This window comes from Neophocaena asiaeorientalis, unplaced genomic scaffold, assembly GCF_003031525.2.
Source record: "Neophocaena asiaeorientalis asiaeorientalis breed wild unplaced genomic scaffold, Neophocaena_asiaeorientalis_V1.1 scaffold540, whole genome shotgun sequence".
Classification (NCBI taxonomy): Eukaryota; Metazoa; Chordata; class Mammalia; order Artiodactyla; family Phocoenidae; genus Neophocaena; species Neophocaena asiaeorientalis.
This window is the reverse complement of record NW_020172141.1, coordinates 3,385,774-3,400,385: the sequence shown is the minus strand read 5'-3', so window position 1 is coordinate 3,400,385 and position 14,612 is coordinate 3,385,774. Positions and strand designations below refer to the sequence as shown.

Genomic DNA, 14,612 nt, shown 5'->3' with positions numbered 1-14,612 from the left:
TCCCAACTTTGACAATGTGAAATATTTCCAATTTCCCTGTATAAATAGCCATAAAAATGGAATTATGGGATTAAAAAAATTTAGAAGGCACAGAGAGATTAGAGACAGTTGGCTGTAAAGGCAATATTTCCTATTTCCTTTTCCTAAACATTCCTCCTCAGCCCAACACACTCATATCCCCATATATCGCTCTCACCTCTCTTACTTTTTTTCTCCTCTTCCTTTATTTTCCCACCAGCCGCCCTTTAACACACCCTCTCCACCCTCACCCCCCAATGCCTAGACAGGATACATACAAGGGCAAGTGTCATCAAATCACAACTGAGTTAGAATCTTTTATTGAAGACACAGATAAGTCAGTTATGTACGCATGGCTTTGGAGAAAAAATGGCTTGTCCATCTCTAGTTAACTGCTGCCATTCTCCAAAGCCACGTGGACACAACTGATTTATCTGTGTCTTCAGTAAAAGAATGGCATCCACTATGTCACAGGGAGAAGCACAAATGGGTATGGCCAGGTTAGGGTGTGGGGTAAGGTCAGCCTGTCTTCCCAGCCAGGCTGAAACGCGGGGGCTTGTCAGCCTCGCGAGCCTTAGAATGGGCCACCAAGGTCTGCGCAGCTGAGAGAGCTCCGATTTAGGCGCCGCAGGGGAGGCGGGGGACCCTTCACCCCTTCACCCCCTCCACCTCTCTATCTCCCCCGGAGCTGTGGTTACTACGCGCGAGAGCGTCCATGGCAACGGTCGCCTGCCCGCAGGGTTTCCCTCCTCTCTCCGGCTCCCGCCGGCCGCCTCTGCCTCCACCGGCCAATCGGCTGCCGGGGAGCCAGCAGCGGCGGTCGTTGAGTGGTCCTCGGGCGTGACGTCACAGGAGGGCGAGGCGGGGCGGGGCGGGGTCGGGCGGGGCCGCTAGTCCGCGCTCCAGCGAGTTGTAGTTTGTGGGGCTGCGACTCCTTCCCGCCCACGCCCGCTTCCCCGCCCCTCGCCCGGCACCGCCGACAGGTGAGTGGTCCCTCGGGCACCTGCCTGCTGCTGGGACGACCCCGACAGAGTCCCCGCCCCGATTAGGACTCCAACGTCTGGCCTCCGAATTCTTGGTGAGGTCGTGGAAACCCTGGCCCCGCCTCCATCTTCACTTCGCCACCCTCACCCCTGCAAATGAAAACCGTAAAACCCACAGGTACCCTTACCCAGTCTCCCAAGCCTTCTTAATGTACGCTTCTGTTGCTTTTCGCGGATTGAGAAGTTACTTATAAATGCAGAACCAGGAAAGGTGTGTCAGAACCCCAGACCCTAGGTCGTATAATACCTTACACCTGTTGGCAGTGCTGTGTTTGTCCCTGTGGTTCTTGTGTGCCTCAACCCTCTGCCTTGTTCTCCCGGCTTACTTAGCCCGGTCTTCCAACTGCAGCCAAGGGGAGGGCTGGACAACCAGTCACCTGGCCGTTCAAAGAGTTGCTGAAATTCAGGTCACAGCAGTTGTTCCCTTACTGTCCATGGCCTTTTCTGTTCAGCTCTGGCTGTGAAGCACTCACTTGTATTTTGACAATTTGCACAAAGTAACGGTATGTTTTCTCCCTAGATGCTTATGGTGGCGTAGCTGAATAAACATTTTAGAAATGGGTAGAATTACTCGTTTGATTATTGTGAAAAAAGCAAACAGATAGACTCATAGGCCAAGTGTATTGAGGTATATGATAAAATATTCAACTTTTTTCGTTTTAAAATATTTCACAAAGTGTTCAAGCATGCAGGTACCCACCCCTTGTTTAAAAACAAAACAAAACAAAAAGACTTACAGACACAGAAGAGGCCTCCTATGTACCCCTTGGGAATCGCATGCCTTTTTCTCCTTCCCCACCTACCAGAATTTAGTGTTTACTTATACTCCGCATATTTTTATACTTTTGCTACTTAGGTATTTATCCAGAAACCAATATATAGTCTCATTTTAAACGTTCATATAATGCTATCATTCTCTACATGCTCTAGGTCATTGCTTTTAACTGTTGTGTGATAGTTCTTGCATGGATTTATCATAAGTTACGCATGCATACTCCTGTCGATGGACTTTTACACTTTTCCCTTTTAAAAATCACTAGAAACATATTCTTGTACATTCTAATTGTATAATTTCTGAGTCATAGGGAATGTGCTTTTTCAACTTTAGTAGATACTGCCCCATAGCTCTCCAACGTGTAGTAATTTATACTTTCACCATCAATGAAGAGAGTTCCTTATCAAACTGTTTTTTAAAAGAAAGAGATTATTCAACTTTTCCTGCATTCTTATTTAATATATGCATAGAGAGAAATTACTTAAACGCTGAAATCTGATACACTTTCTCCTAAGTCTGGTACTTATTAATGTGTCAGGGGCAGTGTTTTATTTCTGCTTCAATTTGAAACTGTGAGGAATTAAATACATATGATCAAAGGAACAGGGGTTTTGTGTGATTCTTTCAAGCCTGTGCTGGCCGCTGATCTGAGGCAATGTGTGAAACAAGTCATGGAAACTTTCTGTCCTTGTCATGCCTTCTGCAGACTATGAGCTATAGGTTTTTATACCTTGAAATATTTATGATCTTAAAGTCTTGCCTAAATGTGCTAATAAAATATCTCTCTCCAGCTTGAGGCCACCTTTTGGGTTTGAAATGGAGCTTTCCAGTACTTACAATCTCTGTGTGATTAATTATATTTTTAGCATGTTAATATTTATAGAAGACTATAGTAGCACTTTTCCAGTATGTAAATAACTATTGACCCCAACTTCAATGAATACAGTCAAATACTGTATTTGACTTTGTAGCAGGTCTCATTTCTTAAAATGCTTTTTTGGTCATGGCTAAAAGCATAATAAAAAAACAATTGCATGATTTAGGGGATGAATTTTTCCACAGCTATTTTCAGTCATCTTCCCAAAGAACTTGTTTAGTTTACTTGCAAATGTGAGATATTTATAGCATCAGTTAAGGATCATAGTGTGTGCTCATTGCCTCTTTAGGAAGAGGCTGAGTTAGAATTTAGAGAATAATTTAAACATTGTGAAAGGCACATCACGCAAGTAAGCGATAGGCTTTTGAAAACTGATACTATTTCTTCCTTAAAACTTTGGTAGAATTTATCAGTGAACCCATCTGGACCTGATGTTTTCTTTGAAGAAAGATTTTAAACTATAGATTCAATTTCTTTAATTCCTATACAGCTGTTCAGGTTACCTATTTCTTCTTTAGTCAGTTTTGTTTGTATCTTTAAAGAATTTTGTCCATTTCCTCTCTGTTGTCAAATTCCTTGGCATAGGTTGTTAGTAATCATACGTTATTAACTTTCTAGCATTTGCAGGGGCTTTAGTAGTATTCCCGCTTTCATTTCTGATAGTAGTCATTTGTCTTCTTTTTTTTAAATCTTGATCAGTCTTGCAAGAGGTTTATCAATTTTATTGTTAAGATTTCATTGCTTTTCAAAAATTTGTTCATTTTCTACTTCATTGACTTTTTAGTATTTCCTTCTTTCTACTTTGGGTTTACTTTGCTTTTTTTTTTTTTTTTTTCCCCTAGCCATTAAGATGAAAGTATAGATCACTGATTTTAGCTCATTCTTATTTTCTTATGTAAGCGTTTAAAGCTATAAACCTCATTCTAAACACTCTTAGCTGAATTTCACAATTTTGATATGTTCTGTTTTTTATTCTCATTCAGTTCAAAATATTTTCTAATTTCCCGTGTTATTTCTTCATTGACCCATAGGATGTTTAGAAGTGTGTTGCTTAGTTTCCTAGTATTTGAGGATTTTCCGAATACCTTTCTATTATTGATTTCTAATTTAATTCTGATATGGTCAGAGAGCATACTCTGTAGAGCTTTAGTTTATATAGATTACAGCTATTGATATTTATTATATCAGAAATTAAAATAGAGAAATTAAAAATATTAACTCTTAAAAGTAACCATAACAACCTATTATATAGTAACATAAATAATACTTTTCATTAAAAAACTATGTTTTCTGAAACAAATTTAGTTAGAAGAGTGGCACTGTTTCACATTTTTGGTAAAGTTTAAAAATTTTTGTTAGTAGGTGGGTTCTCATATCTACTTCTGCATTCAGTCTGTTGTGATATCGCATATCATGTCACCTCTGGAAACCTCTATTGTACATTTCTGAGAGAACGAGAGTGAAAAAGGCCAGTCACATCTGGGTGTTTACTATAAAAGTAACCTTGACCTTGTCACTCCAGAGAAGGTCTTAGGCAAGCCCATGGTTTCCTGGGTCACATTTTGAGAACTGCTGCTCTAAGGTTTACAGTATGCATTTTTGACTTACTGTAGTATATGCTTAAATAACATTATTCCATTTTAGTCATAAGGCCTTTACAATAGTACTTTTCCACTTCTGCTCTCCCATCATTTGTGCTATTATTACCATATAACTTACTTTTGTTTTTATTATAAACCTCCCAATGAATTTTTATTATTTTTACTTTAAGCAGCCATCTTTTAAAGAAATTTAAAAGTTAGAAAAGTTTTTTCTTTTTGCTATTAGCACACATACTTACCATTTCTGAGACTTCATTTCTTTGGGTAGCTCCAAGTTTCCATCTGGTATAATGTCCTTTTGCCTGAAGAATTTCCTTTCACAGACCTTTTAGTGCAGTTATGCTGGAGCTGAATTCTCTTGGCTTTTGCATTTATATATATATATATATATATATATATAAATGCAAAAGCCAAGAGAATTCAGCTCCAGCATAACTGCACTAAAAGGTCTGTGAAAGGAAATTCTTCAGGCAAAAGGACATTATACCAGATGGAAACTTGGAGCTACCCAAAGAAATGAAGTCTCAGAAATGGTAAGTATGTGTGCTAATAGCAAAAAGAAAAAACTTTTCTAACTTTTAAATTTCTTTAAAAGATGGCTGCTTAAAGTAAAAATAATAAAAATTCATTGGGAGGTTTATAATAAAAACAAAAGTAAGTTATATGGTAATAATAGCACAAATGATGGGAGAGCAGAAGTGGAAAAGTACTATTGTAAAGGCCTTATGACTAAAATGGAATAATGTTATTTAAGCATATACTACAGTAAGTCAAAAATGCATACTGTAAACCTTAGAGCAGCAGTTCTCAAAATGTGACCCAGGAAACCATGGGCTTGCCTAAGACCTTCTCTGGAGTGACAAGGTCAAGGTTACTTTTATAGTAAACACCCAGATGTGACTGGCCTTTTTCACTCTCGTTCTCTCAGTTATATATATATATAACCTTTTATTTCACCTTCATCTTTGAAGGATATTTTCACTGGAAATAGAATTCTAGGATTATACTTTCTTCCAGCCCTTTAAAGATGTTGTTTGATTGTCTTCTGGCTTGCATAGTTTCTGACAAGAATTCTTCACTAATTCTTATCTTTGTTCCTTTCTATCCATTGTGTCTTTTTCCCTCTGATTTTAATTTTTTCTCTTTATTGTGAACTTTCATCCATTTTATTATGATGAGCCTTGAGGTAGTGGTGTGTGCACACACACGGATGTGTGTTTATCCTCCTGGAGTGTGTGGAGCTTCTTAGACATAGGGGTTTGTACTTTTCATCAAATTTGGGAAATTTGCAGCCATTATTTCTTCAGATATTTTGTCTCCCTCTCTTAATGTGACACCCCAAGTGCATGATGTTAGACCACCTGATATTATACCGTAAGTTACTGAGGCTCTTTTCATTTTTTGTTTCCAGTTAATTAAAAAGTCTGTGCTTTGGTTTGGTTAGATTCGAGCTCACTAATCTTTGCTTCTCTGGTGTCTAATCTGCAGTTACTCCAATCTAGTGAAATCGTGCAAGAATCTATTATATGTTTTATCCCTAAAGTTTCATTTTGTTCTTTTTTAAGTCTTCCATATCTCTCTTCATTACGTTCTTGTTTTCCTTTAAATACTTGTACGTGGTTTTCTAGTGCCGTCACATCTCCGCCATTTGTATGCCTGTTTCTATTGACTGATTTTTCTCCTAATTACGGGCCACATGTTTCTACTTGGCATGTCTGGAAGTTTTTGATTGGATGCTGGACACTGTGGTGCTATATATTTGAGCTCCTGATGTTGGCAGGCACTTTACTTGTGGATTAGTTTGAGCTTTTTGAGGCCTGTATTCAAGCTTTTCCAGAGTCTTTAGTACCTTGGTTCTAAAGATAGGTCGGCCCCATTCTAATGCGTGACCTCTCTGGGCTTTCCATCAAATGCTCCGGGTGACCACTAACAGCTCTCCACTCTGACTGGTCTGGGTTCAAAATGTCTCTGGGCCCTCTGTCAGCTCTAGGAATTGTGCAGCTAACAGCACTGCCATCATTATTTGCCGAGGTTTGTGGAACGTTCCTTGATGTCTGTACAACCTATTACTCAGCAAAGACCCAAGTGGACCCCTACATAGATTTATGGAGCACTTTTTCTGCATAACTCATTTTACTCCAGAATCCCGCGTCCCAACTTCCAGGTGTCTCAGCCTCCCCAAATTCTGGCCTCCTCCTCAACTCACAGATGCTGCCAGGCTCTGTTTGGTTTCCATCCATTTTCCCCATAGTCTGGAAATTGCCTCCAGGTGATCAGAGGGCTCACCTTATTTGTTTCTCTTCTCTCACAGATCAGAGTCCTGTGCAGCCTGAAAACAGTTGTTTCATATATTTTGTCTAGATTTTTAGGTGTAAGAGGCTAAGTCTAGTTTTTATTACTCTATCCTGGTTGAAGGCAGAAATCTATTTTGAGTTAAATATTTCTTAGGCCGTGAGATTCTCAATTTTCTTGGCCAATAATGACCAAAAGAAAAAAAAAGAAAAAAAGACATTGCCAGGCTGTTGTCTTTTATTGGGTCTTCCTAAATGACTTAGAAGGGGGCCTACTGGAGCTGGAACATGGAATATTGGAATATGGAATATTGTCTCTCATGTGAAACTTGCTGCCATATATGAGGAGCTCTACATCTGGGAACTTTTTAAACAACTGACTTTATGCTTCAGATTCCAGATTCTAAATTATATCCCATCTCTAATTGAAAATTATCACTGGATGCTTTTACAAACCATATTGATTTTCTCAAGTCATATGTCTCCTCTGGCTTGTGGACCCCTGCATTTCACACATGTGTTAAACCTGAACACTCGTGGTTTGACATTTGACAAACATGGATTGAGCTACCTCAAGATTTCAGCATCATAGGTGTCGAGTAAATACGTGTGGGAATTCTACACCTGGAATTCCGTGATTGAAGGACCAAGTGTGACATTAGCTTTTAGATTCACTGTTGTCAGGAATTAAGAAAAGCCAAGCAAGAGTGGTCCAATCCCACTTGAAGCTTCTTGCTCAAAGAAAACTGATGGGATTATTTCTAGATGTGACTTGGGGAAGGGGTTGAAACTAAAAGTAGCCAGGAGGACCCTCGTGGCTCAAGTTACTTGGAATTTGCTTTTTCAAAAAGCAATGTTTTAAGTTTCAGACTTAGGTGTGGAATGGCAAGTGGTTATTAAGGCTTTCGTTTTTACCATCGTACTCTAAGCTTGGCCCATATAAAGTGTTTGGGGGCTGAGGGAGGGAAGAATAAGGAAAACATCAGGGAGCTAGGGTCAGGTGGGATACCACCAGTGGCAGTGGGTAGCTGTTTCATCACATGTAGTCCGAGTGGATTTTGATTTGGCCACAATTCTACAAATAGATTATTTTGTGGTTTGGGTACCAATGGCGTCAAAACAGCTATTTAAAGAATCATTGAATGTGTTTTTTCTTTTCTTTTTTTTTTTTTCGGTATGTGGGCCTCTCACTGCTGTGGCCTCTCCCGTTGCGGAGCACAGGCTCCGGACGCGCAGGCTCAGCGGCCATGGCTCACGGGCCCAGCCGCTCCACGGCATGTGGGATCTTCCCGGACCAGGGCACGAACCCGTGTCCCCTGCATCGGCAGGCGGACTCTGAATGTGTTTTTGTTTGTTTGTTTTTTCTGAGTAGGAGCCTACAGAATTGGATCTGATATTATTTTTCCTTTTCAGTAAATGCGTCTATAGACATTAACCCCCAAACAGAATGACGTTCAGATGCTGAAAATTATGTCATAGTCTATGGCATCCTTGGCTATCTGGACTAACAATGACCCCAAATTCTGGACAGTAGAATATTTTCAGCTGGTAAAAAAGGATAAAGTGGCTCTCTATGTTTTAACAGGGGGAGAGGTCCAAAATACATATATTTTCAAAAATGCATGTTCTGGAATGATACATATAATGATTAAGATAATTCAATTTTTGTATTAAAAAACTCTGTGCATATGTATATAGGGAGATGTATATAGATTTAAAAATAATATATATGTTGGTATATGAAAAGGAAAAATCTGGAAAGATACAACTAGTAATGAATTCTTCACAGTGTCTACTTCTGAGGAGTTTATTTTGAAGGGGGGAGAGTGGATATTTATCTTTTACTTTGTATACACCTCTGAGCTAGTAATTTTACAAGCTAACATTTACTGAGCATTAACTATGTGCCCAGAACTGTGCTAAGTATTCCAAATACTGAGCATCATCTTACTTAATGCTCAGGGGCTGCCATAGCATGTCTGTCTATACTGGAGTTGCCTAGAGGTGGCAAGTTGCCAGGAAAAGGGGATCCAGGTACTTCCTTGAGTTATGTTTGCTTACCTGCCACACCGGTGTTACTCTGATCGTGTGTTTATTTAGGAAGACTGGGGGTGGGGGGTGGGCGGTGGATGCCGCTCTGCAACCCCTTGCGGCTAATACTGCTTAGAACAAACCAAAGCAGCAGTTACTATTATTATTCCCAACTTAGAGATGAGGACAGAGAGCTTAAGTCATTGGCACCAGGTCTCACAGCTAGTAAATAGCAGAGCCAAGATCTGAATCCCAATCTGTTAGAAAGCATAGTTCGGGCTCTTCATTTGAATCTGTTACGAGACGGTGTTTCTTCTCATGATTGAAAAAATATTTCAAAACTTCAAAAGGCCAATCTACAAAAATGTAATTTGAATACAATCCAGAGACAGAGATGAAAAATAAATGCAGAATATGTTATCACAAGTAAAGGTGGTTATCAAATTAAAACAAATATCTAACGTGTTAGACAACACTGCTGCTTATGGTAAGTCAGATGGACCCTTTTATCTGTGAGTTTTCACCAGAGGTTAACTTATGTGACTGTCTATTTTTGCTTCCCCCCCTTTCCCCCACCTTTTCAGCAGGAGAGATTTCCAAATAGTGTGTGAGCGTCATGGAGCTTCTAGGTTCTACTTTAGCGGCAACTTATGCCCACCCTAGACCAACACCAGCCAACTTCCTACCAGCCATCAGTGCCATGGCCTCAAGCTACAGGGACTGCTTCCCCCACTGCAATCTGACCCATAGTCTGAGCCTGCCTTGGAGACCAAGCACGTACTACAGAGCAGCCTCCAACTCACCAGCCTTGGACCCGTACTGCACCAGATCTCAGAGGGTGTCCGAGAGCACCATGCTTCCCTTTGTTTCCAACAGAACCACACTCGTCACCAGATACACTCCAGATGATTGGTACAGGTCCAACTTAACCAACTTTCAAGAATCCAACACTTCCCGACACAATTCAGAGAGACTAAGGGTAGATACGTCTCGCTTGATTCAAGACAAATATCAACAAACGAGAAAAACCCAGGCAGACTCCACCCACAATCTGGGAGAACGAGTCAACGACATAGGATTTTGGAAATCTGAAATCACTCATGAGTTGGATGCAATGATTGGAGAGACAAATGAACTAACCGATGTTAAGAAAAAACTGGAGAGGGCTTTGATGGAGACAGAAGCCCCTCTTCAGGTAACTATAAGACCTTATTAAAAGGACAGTGCATTTTTATGGTTATAACCCAGTCGTTGAAATTTTGAGGTTATTTATCTATTGAATTATATTTCGCTTCACCTGTAGAAGCCAAGCCCTTGTCAATAAATCTGTACCGGGTTTCGGTGATGATAAAACCATTGCCATTTTTCTCACATTATACCGAACGACCATTTAAGTAGAAAGAATTCTGGAATTCCCTGGCGGTCCAGCGGTTAGGACTCAGTGCTTTCACTGCTGAGGGCGCAGGTTCAATCCCTCGTTGGGGAACTAAGATCCCGCAAGCCCAGTGGTGCAGCCAAGAAAGAAAAAAAAGTAGAGAGAATTCTGCATGCAAAGCAAAGGAGGCTAATTAAAGCAACACTCTTAAGATGCACAGTATTTTATGGTGAAAATGCCATCTTCCCATCTCTTAAATAGGCTGCTTGGTTATTGCTGTCCCTGGATTAACATAAACGATGTCTGAGAGGAAAAAAACTGTTCTTTTAGTCTGTGTCATGAAATGCCTTCTGCATGTATGTTATGATTCCACTTCAGGCACGGTGAAATGATCAAATTAGAGCTTCTTGGGAATGGAATGAGTTTGGTTAAATAGAGAAATGGGATAGAAGTTAAGCCAGTTTTGGTCCTAGAGGCAGCCTTTCAGTTGGTTGCTGGCCTCTGACCAGGCTTCTGAATGGAGATTAAATTACCTTTAATCCTCTGAGTGTGCGATGGGCCCCCTGACCCTGTTCTATCCACCACCGTTGGAAGAAGACATTCTGTATGTGAAGATGTCCAAATGATGCAGATTATTTTAGAAGTTGTGTATATGTGAATGGGCAAAGCAAACACTATTTTTCTCCATGTTTGTGTGACTCATTTTCCTGGTGATAAGCATTTTCAATAGGTCTTTTTTTTTTTTTTTTTTTTTTTATGGCATCCATAGTAGAAGAGATTAGAGAATCGAAGAGCTAGAAGTCTAGTTGTTTGGGGGGTTTGCTGGAGACCCCTGCACACCGTAGCTTCTTACTGCACCCCTCCTCCCCACTAAACACGAGCGCACACAAATACACACGACCACAGAAATCCTGAGAAACGTCGACAGGACACTAATGATATTCTTTTAAAAGAACTCACCATGGGATCAGAAGCCCTTCCATACTTTCTCTGAGCTCTGGATCATTTTGAGGATTCCTGGTCTATTCTACAATACATCCCATCCCATCCCACCCCACCCACCACTCACTTTAATGACACTTAAAATGACAGCCACTTACCTTTTACTTAATTTCCAGAGGAGATTCAGTTTCTTCCCTTGACACTGCTTTCAGTGATGACTGCTTTCAATGAGATGGGCATAATTTAAATACTTTTCTGCAGTTTTTGTCCAGATACCTTGTGTGTTTAAACATTTACAATCAACACGGTATCAGAAGATCCCAATTAAAATGAGAATTAGTCCCATGAACAGATACAGCTCAAAAGAGGAAATACTGATGATCAACTGTATATAAGACAAAAATATTAAAACTCCATAATAAAAATGCAAACTAAGTCAATGAAGTAACCGTCTTTGGCTTATCAAATTTGCAAAAATGAAAACCGATAATGTGTAGGGTTGGCAAGAGTGCAGAAGACGGACACTTCAGATATTGCTAGCAGACTATGGATGAGTAGAAACTTCCTGGAAAGCAATTTCGTAATACACATTAAAATAATCAGAGTTCCCTTCAACCCATTAATTCATCTTCTAGTCAGTGTACATTATACTATTAAAAAATTAGAGATTCACTCCAAGATTTTGTTCAATGACATCATATCCAGATTACAGTGTACATACTATTATATTTTATGCTTTTTAAAAATTTAACATTATAGTCATCCCATGTCATGAAATACTTACTCTTTGAAAAAAGTATTTTAACATTTACATAATGTTATTTCATGCATAATTTAGTTGTTGGCTATCTAAGCTGTTTTCCATTGGAGTCATTAATGTACTTTGTCTCATAGACTATTTCAAGTCTACTATTAAACATCAATCCTAAAAAGAATAAAATTATGAGGGCATTGTAACTTCTGTTAAAAACAAACAAAACTGATAGGAGTATGGATAACTCATTTTTGACTTCTCTCTACTTTTTCTCTTTAATGGATAAAGCATTTTTTTTTTTTTTTTTTTTTTTTTTGCGGTACGCGGGCCTCTCACTGTCGTGGCCTCTCCCGTTGCGGAGCACAGGCTCTGAACGCGCAGGCTCAGCGGCCATGGCTCACGGGCCCAGCCGCTCCGCGGCATGTGGGATCCTCCCGGACCGGAGCACGAACCCGTGTCCCCTGTGTCGGCAGGCGGACTTTCAACCACTGCACCAGCAGGGGAGCCCCACATATTATTTTTATAATTAGGAAAACAATAAATGGTACTTTAACAATAATCACCTGGATTTTTGGTCACACAAATATTTTGAGGTCTTTAAATAATCATTTGTTTCTTCTTCACTCTTCTCAGTAGAAAACATTTGGAAATAAGATCTTGAAGACTATAATTTGGGTTATTGAACTATTTCTCTAGAAGGAATTGATGCCAAATAGTTTTCTCAGATGCTGATTTGTGGGGATTAAGTAGATGCCATCTGCCTCAGTTTGTCAACTTTCCAAATTAGGAATTTTTTTCAAACTCTTCACCTTTTCACTAGCAGCAGGGATTCACTTAGTTGTCACACTGAGTTTCTTGTTTGATTTCCAGGAAAATGGCTTGAAAAGTTGCTATTGGGAGCATCTATTGCCTTGTTTTAGAAACAGGTTATTAGAAGTGCTAGTCACTGATTTTAGTCAGGTTGTATTAGTGTTTTTCATTATTTGTGTATCTGTAGGTAGCCCGGGAATGTCTGTTTCATCGAGAGAAGAGAATGGGAATCGATCTAGTTCATGATGAAGTGGAAACAGAGTTGCTGACGGTAAATATGGGGCAAACCCTTCAATAAGAAGAAACCTCATTGCCAACGTGCTTTTAATGTATAGAAACAAAAAATGATGTTATGTAAAGACACAGTAAGGAGTTATAGTATCAGATATTTATGGTATTTAGAAAAGATACATTTTATTTTATTTTTTATTGAAGTATAGTTGATTTACAATGTTGTGTTAGTTTCTGGTGTACAGCAAAGTGATTCAGTTATACATATATATGTGTATATTCTTTTTCATATTCTTTTCCATTATGGTTTATTACAAGATACTGAATATAGTTTCCTGTGCTATACAGTAGGACTTTGTTGTTTATTTTATTTTTTAGAAAAGATACATTTTGGGGGGGTTATGAAAGTAATAGATATTTATTGAGAGAATTTGAAAAATGCAGTAAAGATAAAAATCGCCTAAGTTCAATTAGACAGAAATGACTATTATTGTTAGAGTATTTCAGTCTTTTTAATAATCATACTTAGGTAGATACCACCCAGCTTAAAGACACACAGACATATCTTCCAGGTTAGAATTATAGTGTATCTATGCGTTTGAATAGTGCTTTTTTTGTTGGATAAATGCCCAATGATGTTTCTTCTTAAATGTAGACGTGGAAAGGCAGTGCTGTGTTTTTTTTAGAAGACAATGTTTTAGAGCATTTTTAGGTTCACAGCCAAATTGAGGGGAAGGTCCAGAGGTTTCTTCCCATGTGGCCCCGGCCTCCACACATGCATCGTATTGATAACTGTATGTATTTCTGATTATTTCCTCAGGATACATTTCCAAAACTGTAATCCACGCATCAAAGGGTATATGCATTTGGACAGCGTTTGATCAGCCATCCGGGAGCTTACCTCCTAGGCTCTCTCCCACAAGATCTCTGCCATTCCTTAAGATTTCAGCCCTTAGGTACCTGGGACCCTTCCCAGTCTCTCTTTTTTTTTAGCCCGGATACCCTATTAAGCATTCGTTCTGCATCCCCAAGTGCCAAACATATGTACGTTGGTAACTCATTTTTTGGTTCACATTCATGAAGCTTAAAAGTGAACTTTTCTTTGACCCTGATGCCTTCTGCCTTCCCCTTCCTATTGATGGTACTGTTACTGGTTCTATGACTCCATCCCAAGAGGGTTCTGCTCTGAGACAGTATTGAATAGAACCCTGATACCAGCATGCAAAGAATGTCTGGGTGGATTCTCACCACCAGTAGCAAGAAACGCCTTCCCCGTCTGGGATTTCCGCCTCTAAATGGCTTGTAGGACCCCAGCCCCCTCACAACCAGCCGGGTGATGGGTCAACTTCAAGTGACTCAGGAGCAAATACTGGGAGTGCACATCTTTAAGGAAACACCGCTGCTTCCCAAACTCAGGGATGAGTGAGAATTTGAGAATGTCGTCATCAAAACACACCGTCTGTAGAAATGGGGTGCTTGCTCCTATAGGTGACATTTGCCATTATCCAGATTCCATTTGGACTTGTAGTTTGATTTTTAAAGTGTGATTTCAGTAGCCTATTCTACCTGATAAGAGTGTGATAGTTTACCCACTTACCCCAAACCTAAAAAGGCTCAGTTAAGCCTTTAAGTTTGTATGTATCTGTGGATACGTAGAACCACAGGAAGCAGGGTCTGGGTTTAACAGTGAGGTCCCAGAAATGATTGTATATCCACGGTTCAGGGTATAGCCGAGAGTTAGCACACATCCATGTGTGTGGTCATAACTCGGAGTTCTTGTGACCTGGCCAGTATTCCTCAGCCAAGAAGAGGGCGGAGGCCACATTGCACATGAGGATTAAGGTCTAAATCATACTTTATGACC

At 39.8% G+C, this 14,612-nt stretch overlaps 1 protein-coding gene across 1 annotated transcript in view; it reads left to right on the top strand.

The window, feature by feature from the left end:
- Positions 1–969: 969 nt before the first annotated feature.
- TEKT3 (tektin 3) overlaps positions 970–14,612 on the top strand; it is a 33,879-nt gene continuing 20,236 nt past the window's right edge. Inside the window, exons 1-3 of the mRNA XM_024753588.1 lie at positions 970–1,001; positions 9,224–9,831; positions 12,705–12,788. Coding sequence (XP_024609356.1) covers positions 9,253–9,831; positions 12,705–12,788 — 663 coding nt within the window. The 5' untranslated portion in view covers positions 970–1,001; positions 9,224–9,252. The remainder of the gene's footprint in view (positions 1,002–9,223; positions 9,832–12,704; positions 12,789–14,612) is intronic.